Here is an 18,866-nt window from a genome sequence, read left to right as displayed (position 1 = left end):
CTTCCTTAGCATTCTGTGTTAGAAATATCTGCAAATTATTCCAAGAGGCTTAATGTTCTTAAATCTGCCAGTTGCCTGAGACTTTTTTAAACACTAGCAGAATAAGGTGAGTTTTCTTTTTTAAGGTATGAAGTCTACAGCAGCTGTATAGCTACAACACCTACATTCACACTAATTCTATCTTGTTTTCCGGTTAAGGCAAGAGAAACTTCAATCCAGACACCCAAATTTGCTTTGTTTTGAGGTGCGTGGGATGTTAATGTTAAGATGTGACTCAGTTGCTTCCCATTGCCACCAGGGTGCTGGGATGCAGAGACTTAAGGATTTCACAGTGTATCAGCCACTTATGTAAGTGTACCGTTTATGGGATGTTTTTGTCAAAACCTAGAAACCGTGGCTTTCTTTACCTTTTCTATTCACTTGCCTTCTCCCTATTTCCCAACAGCACGGTTATCACCTAGCAAAAGGCCTCTGCCCAAAGTCTCATGCTATTTTTCCTGGTCAAAAACATACTTTCTCTTCACAGTTTCCCAGGTGGCTGTACTCATTTTACTTTCAAGTTTTACGAAGGGGACTGACCCCCTCATTTTCCCTCTCTTCTCGATTGTATTTCTGGGTCATCTAAAAGTATGTCCTTTTCCCCCAGGACACAGTGGATGGAGTTCTTTGACAAATGAAAGTCAGAAAGACAGGTGTATGAAGAGACTGGCTCAGAGTTGACAGTTCAAGGTCAACTGTATTTCCTTTTCCAGTGCTTTTTAGTTGTTGTTTTTTTTAATCTTTAGAGAGAGAGGAAGGGAGGGAAAGAAGGAGAGAAACATCTATGTGTGGTGATCTCTCTGGCGCCCCCTACTGAAGACCTGGCCCACAACCCAGGCACCTGCCCTGACTGGCAATCAACAAGTGACCCTTTGGATTAGAGTCTGGTGCTCAATCTACTGGGCTACACTAACCAGTGTATTTCCTTAATTGAAGGGCAGACAATTTTGCATTTTAATGTTTATGAATGTAGGATATTTAACAACTCGTGCAGTTTTGTATCATATGTATACTGGTACCTGCCTCTGAGGATGGTTAGGGGGATGAAAGGTGATCCTGTGTAAATTGCACTTCACTGGTGGGAATTCTTTCCTGATACACATTTTCCTTCGAGAAGGTAGAGGAGGCCGTTGGACTCTGTGGGAACATGAGACATTATTTTTGTTTTGGTTAGACGTGGGTTTGTGTAAGTGTGTGGATGTCTTTTACTCACGGAGCTCAGCGGCAATAGCTCGCCTCTGCAAGAGGCCTTTGCCCTGTTAGCGAGAATAGGGTGGGCGTCCGCGGTGGAAACTGCTTCCAAGATGGCTCACGTATGTGGGGTATAGCATCGTTTTTAGTGTGTATTTTACTGACGTATATCTTACCTACTACAAATTCACCAATTAAAACGTACGTTTCAAACATTTGTCATGAATTTATCAAGTGCAACCATCAGTACCATCCAGTTTTAGCATCTTTTCATCACTCCCCAAAAGTTCATTTGTGCTTATTCACAATTAATCCTTAGTTGTGTCCCCAAGTCTGAGCAACTACTGACCTGCTATATTATGGTCTGTATGAATTTACCTTTGTTTGACATTCTACATAAATGGAGCCCTGGCTGGTGTAGCTCAGTGGATTGAGTGCGGGCCTGAGAACTAGAGGATCGCGGTACGATTCCCAGTCAGGGCACATGCCTGGCACATGCCAGGGTACATGCCAGGGCACATGCCAGGCCAGTTCCCAGCAGGGGAACCATGAGAGGCAACCATACATTCATATTTCTTTCCTCTCCTTCCCTTCCTCTCTAAAAGATAAATAAATAAAGTATTTTAAAAAATAAATGGAATAGTATAATATGCAGGTCTTTTGCATCTAGCTTTTTTCACTGATTATGTTTTTGAAGTTCAGCCATGTCGCAGCATGTGTCAGTAGTTTGTTCCTTCATATTGCTTTAATGTTTTATTGTATGGGCATACCACATTCTGTTTATTCACCATAGATGGACGTTTAGGTTGTGTCCAATTTTTAATCATTATGAATAATTGCTGCATCATATGGCGAAGTTTATGTTTTTGTTAAGAAACCATCAAAATATTTTTCCAAAGTGGCTATACCATTTCACATTCTCACCAGCTGTGTGTAAGACTTGTGGTTTGTCCACATCCTCTCCCACACTTGTTTGTCTTTAATAAGCCATGTGTTTTTAAAATTGTCATGTAAAAAAACCCACGTAAAATTTAGCATCTTAACTATCCCTAAGTGTGCAGTTCAGCAGTGCCGAGTGCCCTGACATTGCACAATCCGTCTCCAGAACGCTCTCATCTTGCAAAACTGAAACTCTATCTGCATCAAACAACTCCCCTCCCCCCACCCCTAACAACCATCATTCTACCTTCCGTTTCTATGACTTTGACTGCTCTAGTTACCTCAGATAAGGGGAACCATACTGTATATGTCTTTTTGTGACTGGTTTACTTCATTTCATGTAATGTCCTGGGATTCATGCATCTTGTAGCATGTATCTGAATTTTCTTCTTTTTTTAAGATTGAAGACATACAGGTTTGCTAAAGTAATTGTGGTGTTAGATAGAAATATATTAGCCCCAGGAGCTAATGAGATGGTCCATTCTATCCTAATACAGTGTAACAAAAAGTTGAAGGCATGGATTTTTGTAGGCTAAGGAATGCTGTGTTTATCATCCTTAGAGTTAAACAAAGTCCCCCTTGCAGGTACAGGGGAGGGAAAGAAAAAGAAAAAAGAAAAAGGAAAGAAAAGAGGAGAATAACGTTGAAGAGGAAAGGTTTTTAAAAAGGAGAAAGACATACAGATATGGAACTAGGAATACACACTTTATTTTATTTGCCCTTTGGCAGTCAGAAGTAACTGCTTGCCTTTTCACAAGATGCACACACACATGCACACATACACACATACATACATGTGTGCACATACACATATACACAATATAGATCTATATATAGGTCTATATTGTATATATGCGTGTATAGTTCTATATGTATATTTACCTATATGCATCCATTCATGCATGCATATATATATATATTGGTGTATAGACATTCAGATATGTATATATACATATAACCTGTATGTGTGTGTGCGTGTGTGTGTGTGTGTGTGTGTATGGATCCTCCTTTGAAGACTGGATTTTAGAGTCCGTGGCATTCTTAAAAGGTTATAGAGTTGGTTCTGCATTTACCACCTGTAATTAGATCCTGTTAGGCTTTGCAGAAAAGCACATCCAGCCATGATTCAGGGCACTTGAAATAAGTTTGTTAAAGGACTGTATCATGTAGATGTGTTTAACACCTTTTAGAGCATTAACATGCTCAATATTGTTTAAACTGGGGGGGGTAAAGTTACACACATCTCTCTTTCTCATTAAATTGTCATATATTGTCCTGGATTATTTAGAGAATTACTTAGAGAGTCAGGTACTCATTTGTTGCCTTTAAGAATAGTCATTATGATAACATGGCAATATCTGTTGACCAAAAAGGCCATTTAGATGTTTTTGTAAAATGAAAGGCACATTTTTCATTTTCACCAATAACTTTATTGACGTGGATATTTTGAGCATGTCGGCTGTCTCTCGCTATTGGCTTCCAGTGGGTTGAGGTCAGGAGTGCTACTAAACATCTTCCTATGTGTAAGACACCCCCATAGCAAAGAATCATTTGGCCAAAATGTCAGTAGTACCAAGAAACTTGGCAAAACGTTTTTGACATGCTCCATCAGTCACAGCACCTTCTCCATACACTGCACAAATCTTTTGTTTGCATTTAGTTGTGTTTTTTACCTTTCTTGAAATAATAAAGCATAAGATGCCAAAATGTTGCATATCTTTTCCATCTTCAATATTAAAATTGCTACACAAAAACTTACCAATTTTGATAAGTTTTTTAAAAATGCACGCTGTTACAACAGCTGTCACAATACAATCTAACAAAATTGTTTCAAATGAAGTTAAAGACAACTAAGCACTGCTAGAGGCACCTTATGGAATAATCCGAATGAACTTTTTGGCCTGCCCAATATTTTACAACAGTTGCAGAATTTCAGAATTGCAACTGAGAATTGCTCAGAATGCTCAGAGCAATAAAGTGTGGGGGTGAAGTTTCAAGGCTTCACCCAAAATATTTATATCATAGCCTAATATGAAAATTCATATCAAAGGACAAAAGGACAAAATTCTGAAAATACTTATGGAGAGGAAAGAGATTCCCCAGTGTCAGAGAAAATTGTTAAATGAAATTAATAACAAGAGAGAGAGAGAGATAGGTAGCTACCTACCTGAGAAGGAAGAACTCTGCAAAGTAGAACACATCTAATTAAGCAATAAAATTCTCTCTACATACAGCTTTCTGCTTTAGGACTATCACTGCCTTAATCTTTTTCACATTAAAAATTTGCAATCAGTTGATTTGGGACATTTTCCCATGGAAACATTCCTCAATTTAGAGAAGAAATTTGAGAGGTGAGGGAAAGCGGGGCTCTGCTACATTGTCATTGCTGCTTCTTTAAAAAAATTATACAGCCCTGCCTGGTGTGGCTCAGTGGATTGAGTGCCAGCCTGCAAACCAAAGGTCGCTGGTTCAATTCCCAGTCAGGGCACGTGCCTGGGGTGTGGGCCAGGCCCCTAGTTAGAGGAGTGCACAAGGCAACCAACTGATGTTTCTCTCACACGTTGTTTCTTTCCCTCTCTGTCTCCCTCCCTTCTGCTCTCTATAAAAGTAAATTTTAAAAAATCTTTGACAATTACACAAATGAGCCCTGGCTGGTGTGGCTCAGTGGAATGAGCACCAGCCAGCGAATCAAAGGGTTGTTGGTTCATTCCCAGCCTGAGCACATGCCTGGGTTGCAGGCCAGGTTCCCTGGTGTGGGGCACATGACAGGCAACCACACATTGATGTTTCTCTCCCTTTCTTCCTCCCTCCCTTCCTCTCTGTCTATAAATAAATAAATAAAATGTTTTTAAAAAATTACGCAAATGAATTCATCTAGCCCCAGCCAGGTAGTTCAGTTGGTTAGAGTGTTGTCCCAATATACCAAGGTTAGATCTTCCAGGGAGGTTTCTTCCTCGGCTTACTGGCAATGAGCTACCAGCAACTAGTGCTTCCCCATAAAGGCATTCTCTGAACACGATTTCTGACGTGATATTCAAACAACTACCAGCTTGGGAAGGCAACTCCCCATAGCAGCTGGTGCCCAAGCCCAGACTATTTATCTCCTATTTACAAGGACACTCTTATGCTTTCCCCATGAAAAGGAAGAACAATGTAGAGGTTGGATCCCACTTTCTGGAGCACAAAATCAGTGCATAAAGCTAGCCTCTCTACAGAATAAGGCCTTGTGGGGTGTTTCAGAAGCCTCTTCACCCCAAAGTACTTCAAACTTCCTAAAGCTGATTGGACCCTGGGTGGCCACCTTAATCCAAGGGTCGTCTATCTATACTTTGTTCACTAGTGACAATTTATACCTTGGTGTAAAACAATGAGTTGCCTCAGTGAGAGTCTTCCTTTTAGGGAGATGAAATGGGGGTACCAAAAAGTGTGGCCATTTTAGCAGCAGAAGCAGTTGCTGGGAGATTGTCAAAAAGAGGAGTAAGGATGGTGCAAACTCAAACCTTGTGTAGGAGGAGCTAAGGGAGCACTGGGAGAAGGATGTCAAGCCAATCAGCAGAGAGAATTGAGACCCTGTAATAAGGAAAGTAAGAAAGTAGCCAGGCTCTAGACTTATCAGAGTCATCTTCTTCTTCTCCTTTTCTTTCTTCTTTATTATTATTACTATTATTATTATTATTATTATTATTTGGCAGAGGGAGAGTGAGACTTCCAAATTAAGTTTTAGATCTCATTGATTATTTCTATCATTTTTCACTATCCAATTCCCCTGTACATTTCTTTTTAACTTACTTGAGTGGATTTTTTTTTGTTTGTTTCTTGCTCTTTGTAAGCCGTTACAGTAGTAGCTACTGTTTGAGTTTCCTGGAAAGCTTTCCTCCACCAGGAGAAAAAGCCACCATGTAGTAATGGACTGGCTTTCCTAGAAGAAAGGTGACCATGTCCAGTAAGGTTTTGGAAATATAAGGCTGAAATAGAGGTGAGAGTTTTGTCTGGAAAGAGATTTTAAAGTCATCATCACATAGACAACAAATAAGGAAATGATTTTTATAGAGCACTTTCAACATATTAGGTACTATGTTTGGCACATTATATATATTAATGACAGTTAATTTTTACAATAATATATCTAGAGATTATTATCTCTACTGACAGGTGATGAAATTGAGGCTTAGAGAGTTTAAGTGGCTAGGCGAAAGTCAGCTGGTGGGTGTTCAGAGCTGGGATTCCATCTCAGGGTACTGGTCAGTCTACAAAACCCACGTTCCTCCGACTGCCCTGGGTGGCCTCCCAGTTTATAGCAGGGCGCAGGGTCTTTTAGGAAGACGTGGATGTTGAGAAACCAGTGTTTGGAATTCTGGGGCACCCTTAAAAAGAGGAGCTAGTGACAGAAAACGGAAACTCAGGGAAGTAGAAGACCCAGCTAACATGGTCCTGTGGAAGCCAGAGGTGGTGAGTGTTAGGAAAAGTATACAGGTGGCCCACAATCAAACAGTTCAGAAACGTCGCAGAGGGTAAGTAGCGCATTGGATTCGGTAATTAGAAAAACTCAAGCGTGACATTGGTGAAACCCGATTCTGCTTGTGCTGAGAGCAGAAGCCAAGTTTTAATGAGCACACAAGTTCACAAGAATTAAGGGATTTAGGAGTGTGAGTTGACTTCCCTGGGCACGTACCGTCAGCGGAAGGGAAGGAGGCAACGGTGAAGGCGAAGCTCAGAATTCAGAATTCTAAGCGAAGCAGACAGGCGAGATTAGCATTGCATAAAGGAGGCGCCTTTTGCAATAGGAACTAGGTAGGTATGAGACTGTGCACGCGTGGAGGGTGAGAAATTCATGTATTTGAGTGAAATCTGTAAAAATAACAAGATCAGCTATAGCACATTAGAAATTCCTGTAAGCGCTTTACAAACTAATTTATTGCCCCCACTGCCCAGAGCGGGACCGCCAGGTGCAGTAACTGGATCCAGATCAAACTGCGGAGACCCAGCGCAGCCCCAGGCAGCGGTGAGTCACCCGGCCGCGCCCGGGCCGGCGCAGAGGCTGGGCTCGAACTACACTTCCCGGCATGCCCGGAGGGGCGGGGCGGGGCGCGGGCGGGGAGAGCGCAAGCGCCTTCCCAGAAGTAAAAGCGGAAACAAAAGAGTCTGCCGGTGTCCCCACCCGCACAGTCGCGCACACTCGCGCTCGGGCGCACACGGAACAGGCACAAGCTCCCGGAGCGAGCCAGCGAGCGGCGAGCCGGGACCCACCGGGCTGAGCCCGCCGAAGGATCAGCGAGCCGTGCCCGCAACGACCCCCGCGCCCCCGAACCCCGCAGCCGTCCCCTGCCAGCCGGTGTCCCCGTGTCCTCCCTGACCCATGGCGCTGAAGCGGATTCAGAAAGTGAGTGCTGGGGGCAGGCCTGGGGTGCTGGGGTGGCTTCGGTCCCTACCCGCACTGACTCGGGCGGTGTTCCCCAGCGACTCACCGGGAGGGCACGGGATGCGAGGGCGAGCAGGGGCGGGTACCCGCGGCCGTAGGCGCGGCCCGGGCCAGCGGCACCGGGCAGGTGATGTGGGAGCAGGAGTCGTCCCGGGTGGCTGGAGGTGCTTGGACCCCGGTGCTCGCGCTGGACCTGTGCCCTGAGCCCCTGTCGGGAGACCATCCTACTCGGTCTCCAGATCTGAAGCTTCAGATATGAAGCTCCCGAAATCGGGGCTTCATAGTCACCGCTGGATTTTTGCCCTACACTGGGCTAGTTTTGGCCTCTGTCATGCTGTGTTTTCTTTTTGCTGTTTATTAATCCCATTCTCTTTTATGTTTTTGCTTCCCCGGCCTCCCGATGAGGTCAGGGAAGGCGTGGTGGGCCTGCAGCCCTTTTCCTCGGAGCTGTTGGGTTTGTTCTTTCTCTCCTTTGCGGTTGGCTCTTGCTCAGATACCCGAATGGGCTGGAAAAGCCGATTTGGGGCCCAGAAGCCAGAGAAGCCTCCTGCTCCTTCTATTTTGGTGCCTCTCTTGCTGCCACTTTAGGTCACATAGCTGTAGTGAAAACATAGTTGCTGGTACACAAGATGACCTCCTGGCTGTGATTCACAGTGAGGCAGCCAAACAGGCTTTTTTCCTCCCTTTCATGATAAACTTACGTGTAAAGTTTGAGACACAACAGAAACTGGCGCAATTAAATTGTTTGATGCTTTGACACATGGGTTTAGAATGAGGAAGAAATGTATATATTCATTCAAGAAATATCTGTTCCAACTGTAAGGAATTATCTTGTGCATAATATTTATTGCTACTGTATCAGATGTGAACATCTTACAATATTGGGGTTGGGGCATTTTCCTTCTGTTCAGTTTTACTTGTTGTTGAGTTAGTGGTCTGTTCAGTAATACCAGTTTTAGGTTTTACAGTTATAGTTCACGTTCATGAGGAGAACATTGAGAATTTGTTGTTGAAATCAGGAGTGAGTTCAGCAAGTTAAGCCAAGAAGGGACTGCCTGTTTTATAAGTGATTGCAGAAGAAATCAGTGCCTACCAAAATTTTTATTAACATGTTATCAAGAGAGCAATGATAGAGATGTATACATTATATTCTTAGTCACCACTGGTGACATCTTCTGTTACAGAGGACAGCAACTTTCAGACCTACCCAATTTTTTTGTTTGTTTCAAATCTATGAGTCACTGTTATTTTTTGTGCCTTTAAGGCTTCTCTTACTATAAAGCATATCTAATTAGCATTTATTAATATGTTTTCTGGTTTGGAAATAATGCAGTCACACTTTTTTTTTTACATACAGGCAACCTATTTTTTAAACCCCAGCCAGAATCTTTGCCATACCTTATGTACTTATTAATGATAATGTAATATTGGCTGACACTTAAATAATACACCTTTTCCAAGAATATTGTAAAATTCTATTTCCTCCTTCCTAGCTATGATCATTTTTCATGAGACTTTGCATATACAATGGCTTTTAAATAGTGTAGAATTTGTCCACAGTAAGTAGGACATCAAAGAAAATGGATACTATTTGTAAATACCATACTGGGCAATTGTCATTCACCATGCTGAACTAATGAGTTTGACTTACATTTATAAAGTGACATACACACAAACCATATTTTTATAGTTACAGTTATTTTTAGTTTACAGGAGGGTTGACTGATTAAAAAAATGACTTAGAATTGATGTCAGACTTTCAAAAGCTGATATTTGGGAGAAGAAATTGGAGATCATATAACATCACATCTCCACATGTCAATCTTTGGCTTTCCTTTCCTGTTATCAGAAGACTTCACTTGCACAAATTGCCTTTCCACTAATCACATGTTCAGACCATTCCCTCAAACTTTAGGGGGCATTATTTTGTTTGATTTCCCACTTTTCCTCCTCCTTTAGCCACTTGATTGGAAGCCAGTTCCAGGTAAGATGTACTGGTTGTCGTATATACAGCTATGAAGCTCTCCTTGATAGCGTCAGTAGACAGGTTCTTATTTGTGTCTTGCATATTCCCACTGCAGAAGATGCACATTAACATTTAGCCCTTCTTTTTGAGCATTTCAGAGTAACACTGTTGTCCCTTGTCAGGTAGCTTGTTTGGTTGGACATCGGCATGATATACCAGGTGGCAGGTTTGATCCTCAGTTGGGGCACATGCAGGAATCACCTGACGGAAGCATGGAGGAGTGTAACAGCAATTCGATGCTGGTCTCTCAGTCTTTCTCTTTCTCTGTCTCTCTCTCTCCTTGCCTCCCTCCCTCTCTCTCTAAAATTCAATAAAAATAAATTAATTAATTAACACTATCAGATACCTTCTAGTCTCATGGGGTTGTGATTTTTCTGTATGTAAAGTAGCAGCAGACTTGAGAGCTGTGTATGGCCCCAGAGAACTCTGAAGTAGTGAAGTGGAGCCGAGCAAAGGGCAGGGGCGTACCAGAATCCCTTGTGGGATATTTTCAGACTGTCCCCTCTGCAGTAAATGGAGAGCTGGGGTGGAAAGGTTGAGAATCAGTGAAGTTCTACCCACATTGTTCAAAGGCCTGGGGTAGAGAAGTACTCCGTCCAAGTTAATTTGTTAAGAAGTTATTTGACATATTTGGGAATGTTAAAAAGTTTATGACCTTATGTTTTTCACTTCATTTGGAAATACTAAATATGCTTGAATTAAAATTGTATATACAGTATATACAAAGCATGTGGGTATAAATGCTTAAAAACATTTTTATACTAGAGTATGTTAAATGATTTAGTACTTTAATGTAGGCATCTAGTGCCAGTTTTGCATGTCAGCTCATAAATTTACACAGACATGCCCTATTTTTAGATGCAGTGGAAGATGTTATCAGTCACCTAAATCACTAAAGGGAAAAAGTTCAAACAAAGTCTGGGGAAAGATACCTAAAACATGTCTGAAAAAAGAGGGCAGTGTGCAGCTGGGCATATGTTATTGCCTGAATTAATTTCTAAGTGTTTTTTCTGTCAATATTTTCAAATCTTGATAAACTTGATTGGAAATCATTTGAAAAATTACTTTATATCATAATACTGAAAGCATTGAAAACCAGAAGAAAGGAAATCAGAGTACAGACATTATGATCATCCTCGTATGTAGGTGACTCTTGAACAACGTGTTCGAACTGTATGGGTCTCCTTGAATGTGGGTTTTTTTTTTTCCAGTAAATACCTGTACTGTTTTTGATCCACAGTTGGGAGTTTGTGGGTGTGCAGGGCCAACTGTGTACCAGTTTATATCCTGGACTTGAGCATCAATGGATATTGGTATTGTGGGGGATTCTAGAATCAATCCTCTGTGGATAAGGGACAGCTCAAGTTTTGAGGAAGTAAAAAGTTATGTGTGGATTTGGTTTTCAGATGTGTGAGGTTTGGTGCCCCTAACCCCTGCATTGTTCAAGGGTTAACAGTATTTCTTCTAGATTGTTATTTTGTCTGATAAAGAAGTTGAAGCAATTAACATATGATATGATATGATAGGCTTGTTGCCTTTTTGATCTGTATTTTGAAAAGTGAAATAGAGGTTTTGATTTGCAGATAATAGCAACACAGATAACTGTTTCTTAATGTATAGTTCTGTCCCCAAAGTGGAAAATTTATTTTTTAACAACATAAATATATAAACATAGATTACAATATAACTTTATCAATGTTTCAAGCTGCTGCATTTTTTAATTTGTGTAATTCTGTATTAAACCATTTATATTAGTCTAGAAAACTTTAGGACACTTAAAAATAACAACAAACCCATCTTTCTGTGGATGGAGCTTCAAATGGCAGAAGAAGATCTGTTTTGTATTCCTGGCTCTGTGACTCACTAGCTTGTTTCCCTGTCCTTACAATGATGCTGCTGATAAGTACAATTAGAGTGTATAATATATAGTGGTTACTTTGTGCTGGACACTATTTTAAGTGCTTGACATATATTAATTAATTTAATCCTTAGTGGGCCAAAGAGGTAGACATGATTATTATCCCCATTTTTTCGATGATGAAACTGAGGCAGAGTTGTTGAGTAATGTACTCAGAATCACATCTAGTAAGTGGCGATGCTAGGAGTTCAAACCAGACACTTGGCCCGAGATTCCCTGCCTTAACCATTTTAGTACATAGCTTCTCTTATCCAGATGGACTTATATCTCATATCTATTGTGCTTAAATTGAAGGATGTATAGAATCAAATGAGTTTATGGATGTAAGGGCTTTGTCAACTGTTCTAGTCCAATGTAAGTGGCATTATAATTAAGACCTGGGCATATTCAATCACTTTCACTGTTGCATCACTCAGGGTGTTGATTACACATTGTGAATAAATCTCTGCTTTGAAGTGATGTGTGCTGGATCTTTTAACGTGTGAGTCAATAATGTAACTTTGTTCTGTCACTTAAAAGTTTTCTCCCCCTAAGCTTTCAGAAGAGTTGTTCTGTCAAAAGTGTCATTTCTTTGTGGAGTTTTCATTTGAGCAAGCAGTTTATGAATTGATGTAGCTGTTTAGTTCCTCTGGGGGCTTTGGAGAGAGTCAGCTGTTCAGGTTGCAGGTGTATGTTAGTAGGGCTTTCAGATTACAAGGTTGGATCTCAGTCTCCAGGGTCTTTCAATAGAGAAGCATGTAACTTCAAAAAAATTTTAAAGGATTAAAATAAAACAGTATTTATGCTTCTTGGTCAATAAATGGCTTGCTTTGAGATAAGAGGAAGGAAGTGTTCTTTTTTAAAAAGCCACTGTGTGAATTTTTCTGAGTCTTTGTAATTAAGCTCAGTCTTCTTTTTGCCTCTGGTACCAGGTAGTTTTCTTCCTTCATCCCTAAAAGGTGTAAAAAGATGAGGTAGCCTATTAATAGTTAAGGAGTTCTGAAGTTCCTTCTCTGTGGAAATAAATACCATAGCTCTAAATAAGGCTGTTTATGCTTATTTTAGGAGGCCAGGCACATATTAGAAAAACCAAACCTAGCAGGATGTGGGTTTACCTCCAGAAAAAGCAGAGTAGAGTCCTTACTTGCTGTAGTTCCCTGGAAAACACAGAAAACATTCAATGAATGCCACTAATCAAAATGAGAAGCCTTATACCTTCCATCAGACTGAGGTAGTGGTTGTCTACAATGTATTAGCTCCTCTTTTCCCCGCCTCCTTTTTAACAGCGGATGAATTGATGTTTTATTTCATTAAGAACAGGTATTGAGATACTGTCCTCTCTCTTAACCGCCTGATGCCGGACGAAAAGGTACTAGGATATATAATGTAACTCAGGAGTCCGGAATTGGCAGGGTCCTCAGGCCACCTCAGAATATCTGCCTGAGGGCAAAACAGGTTTTACTTCTGGCCTGCCTTAGTTTAGATGGCCTCTAAGAAGCTGAGGTTTTTCTGCCTTTGATTTGGTTCTGGGATGAATCTGTGAGGCTCCAGCTCCACATATTAGGCAGTAGTAAGAGTAAGAGGCACTTGTTCCAGGCCTTGTCATCAGTATGGGGAGGAAGCCTGGTCCTGCAGGAGGACGCCTGCAGTCTGGTGCTGCCCATCAGATCACCGCCGTGCTCTAGCTTCCTGTCTTGCCTCTTTCCGGATGTTTCCACTGCTGTTCTCTGTGCAGACTATCCTGTTTATGTGGCTTTTCTCCTTTGGTGAGCAGGTTGCTTATTAGAGTCCTAGTCTACTTTCAGACTTAGGAAAGCCTTTCCAACAGGGATAAGGTGAGGGATTGGTTCTTCCATCTTAAACTTGTGTAATAGTAAAAAGAATCGATGGTTTTTCACTCCAAGTGGCCAGCCTCCTTATGGGAGCAGTTTGGGTGGTTCTAGAGGGGACCATGCAGACCTGGTGGTGGGGCTTGTTCTCCTCTAAACCAGTAAAACTCTGGCCTGCGTTTTTGCTTCCTCGAATTTTAATGTGTTGTATTTTAATTTTCATTTAATTAAAAATACTTTCTCTTTCACTTTTGACTTCTTGTTCAGCCCTTGAGTTGTTTCCCAAATATGTGGGCTTTTACAGATAATATTCTGTTATTGATTTTTAATTTAATTCCATTGTTATCAGAGAAGATGTGTTATGAACTCCTTTTAAATTTTTGAAACTTGTTTTATGGCCCAGAATGTGGTCTGTATTTTTTACTTAATAATGCCCTTCAGGTGGTCAGCATAGCTTTTGAATGAACAGTATTAAATAATTTTTAGGCCTCATTTTGGCTGTGTCTGATTGTCATCTGTAGAACCTCGGTCATTCCCAAAAATTGAATGCCAAACTCAGGTGTATACCTTCCCACCGCCTTTTTACACTCTTATGAGCTTGCAGAAGAGGGTGATAAAATCAGTTTTATGGATCACAAACAGCATTCTAAAAAATGGAATGGAAAATGTTAATGCTTTGGCTATGGTGAGGGCGGTGTTGTTTCACGAAACTTGTGTATTATGTGTGCATGTTCCTGTGTGTGTCTGTGTGCGTACAAGAGGGGACTCCCCCAAAACCTGGAATTATCTTCCGGAGGGCAGGCCCCTTGTAGTGCAGACTTCCCCCTGCTAGATGAGTGTTCTAGGAACCCATCTGTATCAGTGTACCAGCCGGCATTGTTGTGAGAGGCTGCATTTGGCTTCAGTGAATTTTTTTTTGAAGACTCAGTGCATTTGCCCATTTCATGATGGGTGATTTACGAGCACACCTGCCCACCCTGTGCTAAGTGTTCATCTCTTTTCATCCCAAAACAGCATGAACCCCTGTGCCCTACCTTCCTCCCTATTCATCTGATCTCTGGGTTTGTTTTTTTTTTCCTGGAAAAAAGTCCTCAAAGGTAAACGTTTTGCCAGTATGGAAGAAGCAAAACAAAAAATGGCAGAAGCACTAAAAGGCATCAAAATCAATGAGTGAAAAAAACATCTTGATAGGTATATCGCATTAAACAGAGTATTTTGAAGGTGACTGAAGTTTAAACATGTAAGAATAAATACACAATTTTTTATAAATAAATTTCAGTTTTGAGGGGGAGGTATCCCCTTGTATGTGATATGTATACAAGGTTGTCATGTATTTCTTATTATGAATTGCTATAAGGAGGGTTTGAAAAAAAATCACTGTATCACTTGTTCCATAGCATAAGATTCTTAGGTAGAATCAGTATTCTCAAAAACACATTTCATGTATTTATACGTTATGTATATATAGAAAGAGCAAATGAAGTATACACATACAAATGCACATACACATCTACTTATACAAGTATATACAAATAATGTAAAGTGTTCTAGCCTTAGAAACAATTTTATTTCATACAAACTGTCAATGCTAATTCCTTTTTACTACAAGTAGCAGCCATTTAAAGTAAAGACCATGGACTAAATAGTATGTGCCCATGGATTTTCTTTAAAAATCCTTATCCAAGGATAATTTTTTACATTGATTTGAGAGAGAGAGGAAGGGTGTGAGAGAAACATCGGTTGATTACTTCCCATACACACCCTGACCATGGATTGAACCTGGAACCTTTTGGTGTAATGGGATGATGCTCCAACCAGCTGAGCCACCGGGCCAGGGCTACAGAGGCAGTTTACAGTAACTAATGTACAACCATACGTATTCAAGAATAGTACTGGGTGGTACTAAAAGAGATTAATTTATTATGAATGTAATTCCTAAGTATCTGTTGGCACACCAGTTATTAGGGATAGAGCTGTAAGAAGTGGTGCTTAATAACAAATACTTGGTGAATATTGTCAGGTATGTTTATGTTTTAAGTAGGTTTTAAGAAATACCCTGCCAGCTTCTTTTCTTTCATTTTTTTCTTTCTTTTTTCCCTGAAGCACCACCTTTCTTCGTTACTATGAAGTAAATAGTAACCTCTGATAATGTTTCATTCAAGACGCTCTATGTTGCATGTTCCATTATGTGTCAAAATTCTATTACATATTTGCAAAGTTAGATATATTTTCCTTTCATGTTTTTCTTGCCTCTCAGAGGTCTTTGAACACACTCTCCTTAGAAAGGTATGAAGTCGTGCTCATTTCTAACCTTTATAAAGGTTACAAGGCTCCTGGGAAAAGATAAAAAGAATTCCTTTTCATCCCCTCACTCGTCACACTTTTGTTTCCTTTGAGCGTGGCTGAAAATGTGCAAATGGCTTAATTCAGTGTGGTGTATTGTTGGCTCTAATGCTACTTGAAAATAATGGGCTCGAGTTAGAACAGCCTTCAGAGGAGTTCTGTTTTGGGGTGGGAACAGTGCGAGGGTGAAATGAAAGTCAGATGGCCTGAGCCTTTGTCCTAGCTTTAGCTTTGTGACCTTGGCCAAGAAACTCATTGTCTTTGTTTTCTTTATCTAGAAATGTAATGGGTTGAACTAGGTAATTTGTATGGGTATAATTTTAGGAACACCTAAATAATGTTATTTGCTGTTTGTTCAGCAAATAGCAAAAATGGTCACAAAAATAAATACTGAGCATGGCACTGTGCTCTGCTGCTATATGAAACTTGAGTTAAAATTCTGTTTACTTTGAGATGTCAGAATTGAACTAAATGTTAACATCTTTATGTATAATAAAATATTAATGAGTGTGTAAAGACATATTACTCTTTGAATAAAGAACAGTTATCTGCGATGCAAATGAGGTGTATTTCTGTTTTTGTACTGGTAGCACAGCATGCTTTTCTGACTCCATTCAGCTTCTGTTGGTTTCACAGGTGTCTTTGTACTTGAAATATTGTTTTCTCCCTGTATTTAGATAACTGCCTTACAACTTCATGCACTTATGGGGGACTCTGTATTTAAGGCATGTACAAAATGGAATAAGGAGATAATGTAGAAAAGTAACCAGCATTACCTAAGATACTTAAAACAAATAAAGGTAAGAAGTGTATCATAACAACACTGTAGCTTGAGGAAAGTGCCATAGAGAAAGTACAATATATTTGAGTAGGAAGGAAGTCAAAGGTGAGGCAGACCAAATTTATTTGGGGAAAAGAAGAGAAAATTCTATGGAGAAGATGAAATTGGTTGTGGTTTTGGAAGAAAGGGTAGCCCTTTTTTTTTTTTAAAGATCTCATCCATTTTTTTCAGAGAGAGGGCAAGGTAGAGAGAAAGAGAGGGAGAGAAACATCGACGTGAGAGAAACATCAATCAGTTGCCTCATGTATGTGACCTGACCTAGGACCAAGCTCGCCATGCAGTCATGTGCCCAGACAGGAAATCCAGCAGGCAACCCTTCACCCTGCAGGATGACACCCAACACACTGAGCCACATCAGTCAGGGCTGAAGGGGCAGCAGTTTTAAAGACTGGACAACCAGGTTCACAGAGGAAGGTACAGAAGTGAAGGCACTAGGGCACAGGCGGCACACCCAAGGCCTGTGGGCCCCATCTGGTCCTCCACTTTGTTTTATGCGACCCGGCACCTTGTTTCTACCTGGCAGCAGCGCCAAGCTCTTGCTTAACTGTTAAGGAGTAGTTACATTTATACAGTCCTAAAGTTACATTCGGCCCTTTGAAGGCAACCACGAAGCTGATGTGACCCCTGGTGAAAATGAGTTTGACACCCCTGTACTGGAGAGTATGTGGTTTATATGGGAAGGAACAGATAATCCTGCTTTGGGGAAGCATTTAGGGAATAGTAGGCCATAAAAATTCGTACCATGGAAGGCCTTGAAGACCCATGCTGAGAAATGTGAACTTAATGCAGAAGTTTGGGGAAACCAGCAAAGGTGTTTTTTTTTAAGATTTTTTAAAATTTATTTATCTTTAGAGGGGAAGGGAAGGAGAGAAATATTAATGTATGGTTGCCTCTCGTGAGACCTGTGCTGGGAACTGGCCTGCAACCCAGGCATGTGCCCTGACTGGGAATTGAACCGCGATCTTGTGGTTCACAAGCCCATGCTCAATCCACTGAGCTACACCAGCCAGGGCAGCAAAGGTTTTTGAATGAGGAACTAATTGCTAATCACAGTGTAGGTATGCATTCTTGCCCTCCTAGAATACAAAATTGTTTACCATTTGTAATTGCAAATTTGATAAATGTCATGAAAAGGGAAGTATAGGATAGTACTCTGGGAATATAGTGGGGACCCTTTAAAAAAGAGGTCAAGGAAAACCTACTTAAGGAAATGGTGTGTAGGATGAGCCTTGAAGATAAAAACTAAAGTAGGTAAAGTGAGTGGGTGGGTGTAGTATGGATGGTTGGAATCTTCTGTCTAAAGGGAAACCATGTTTCAAACTAGAGGCAAGATAGCATTTGGGGGAATTAGAAGTCGTTATGACAGGTGCAGAGCAGTCAGAGGAAAGTACGCAGGTGCGAGGCCACAGAGAAGGTGTCAGACCCTGGAAGGTCTACTGAGCCATTTTAATCAGGGACTTCTATATCTTACAGTAAGGCCAAGGAAAAGCATCAGAAGAGTTTGATATGGTACTTTAAGATGATTATTGACTGGGATGTTGATAGAGAAATAGGAGGACAAAGCATCAGCAAAGATGTTATTGTATTTATTCAAGTGAGATTTAAGGAGGTGTGAGCTAGGGTGTCAGCTGAGGACATTTGGAAAGAGGGGCATGTGAGAAAAATAATAGGGTGTTTGCCATTTAACATTCTTGAGTTGGCCGTACCCACACAGCCCTTGACTCAGGTCAAGTCTGGGCTCGGTGGTCTAAGCAGTCTCTTCCTCCTACTACCCAGTCTGTCCCAGACACTTTGGTAGTGTCACCCTTGTGCGAACCTCTGTCTTATGCTAAAATGCGCCCCCTCTGGCTTTTCTGACTCCTATGCCTTTTGGACTTTGGTTTTTCTATGTGATGGGCTTACTTACTCGTGAGACCCTTTCAGTGCAAGGGATCTGGGTTGAAGGAGAACCTGAACAACTTGGCACTGACTAATTAATGTGAGGGGGTGGCAGGGCAGGAAGGCGCCTGGAGGGAAGACCGAATCAGATGAGGATTCCAGGGTTTACAGTTTGGGGTAGTGGAATAAGTGCATTTTTACTATAATAAAGTAGACTCAGATACAGTTTTTATTGAAATACCCTGCATTTGTGTAAACTATATTATTATTTATGCAATTCCTATGATTGAAATGTTACATATAAAGGGAGGTGATCCAGAATCTTCTCTTTAAAAGGAAGCTAAGTTTTAGACTAGAGGCAAGGGAGCATTTGGGGAAATTAAAAGTCACTATGGCTGCTGTAGAGAGCATTGTGCGTGGGGGCGGGGAATGTGGCTGAAGATCTGCAGCACCGGGAAGGTGAC

General features: G+C 41.0%; 1 protein-coding gene and 1 pseudogene across 1 annotated transcript in view; both read left to right on the top strand.

Annotated features, from left to right (window-relative positions):
• The first annotated feature begins 2,570 nt into the window (after nt 1-2,570).
• LOC118998531 (uncharacterized) lies at nt 2,571-2,668 on the top strand (annotated as a pseudogene).
• Nucleotides 2,669-7,310: 4,642 nt separating this feature from the next.
• UBE2D1 (ubiquitin conjugating enzyme E2 D1) overlaps nt 7,311-18,866 on the top strand; it is a 38,096-nt gene continuing 26,540 nt past the window's right edge. Inside the window, exon 1 of the mRNA XM_037062757.1 lies at nt 7,311-7,549. Within this exon, the coding sequence (XP_036918652.1) occupies nt 7,526-7,549 (24 nt within the window). The 5' untranslated portion in view covers nt 7,311-7,525. The remainder of the gene's footprint in view (nt 7,550-18,866) is intronic.

The sequence above is a fragment of the Sturnira hondurensis genome, unplaced genomic scaffold (genome assembly GCF_014824575.4).
Source record: "Sturnira hondurensis isolate 20B ecotype Veracruz unplaced genomic scaffold, ASM1482457v3 Scaffold0014302, whole genome shotgun sequence".
In the NCBI taxonomy this organism is placed as follows: domain Eukaryota; kingdom Metazoa; phylum Chordata; class Mammalia; order Chiroptera; family Phyllostomidae; genus Sturnira; species Sturnira hondurensis.
This window is presented reverse-complemented; position numbering and strand designations above follow the sequence as displayed.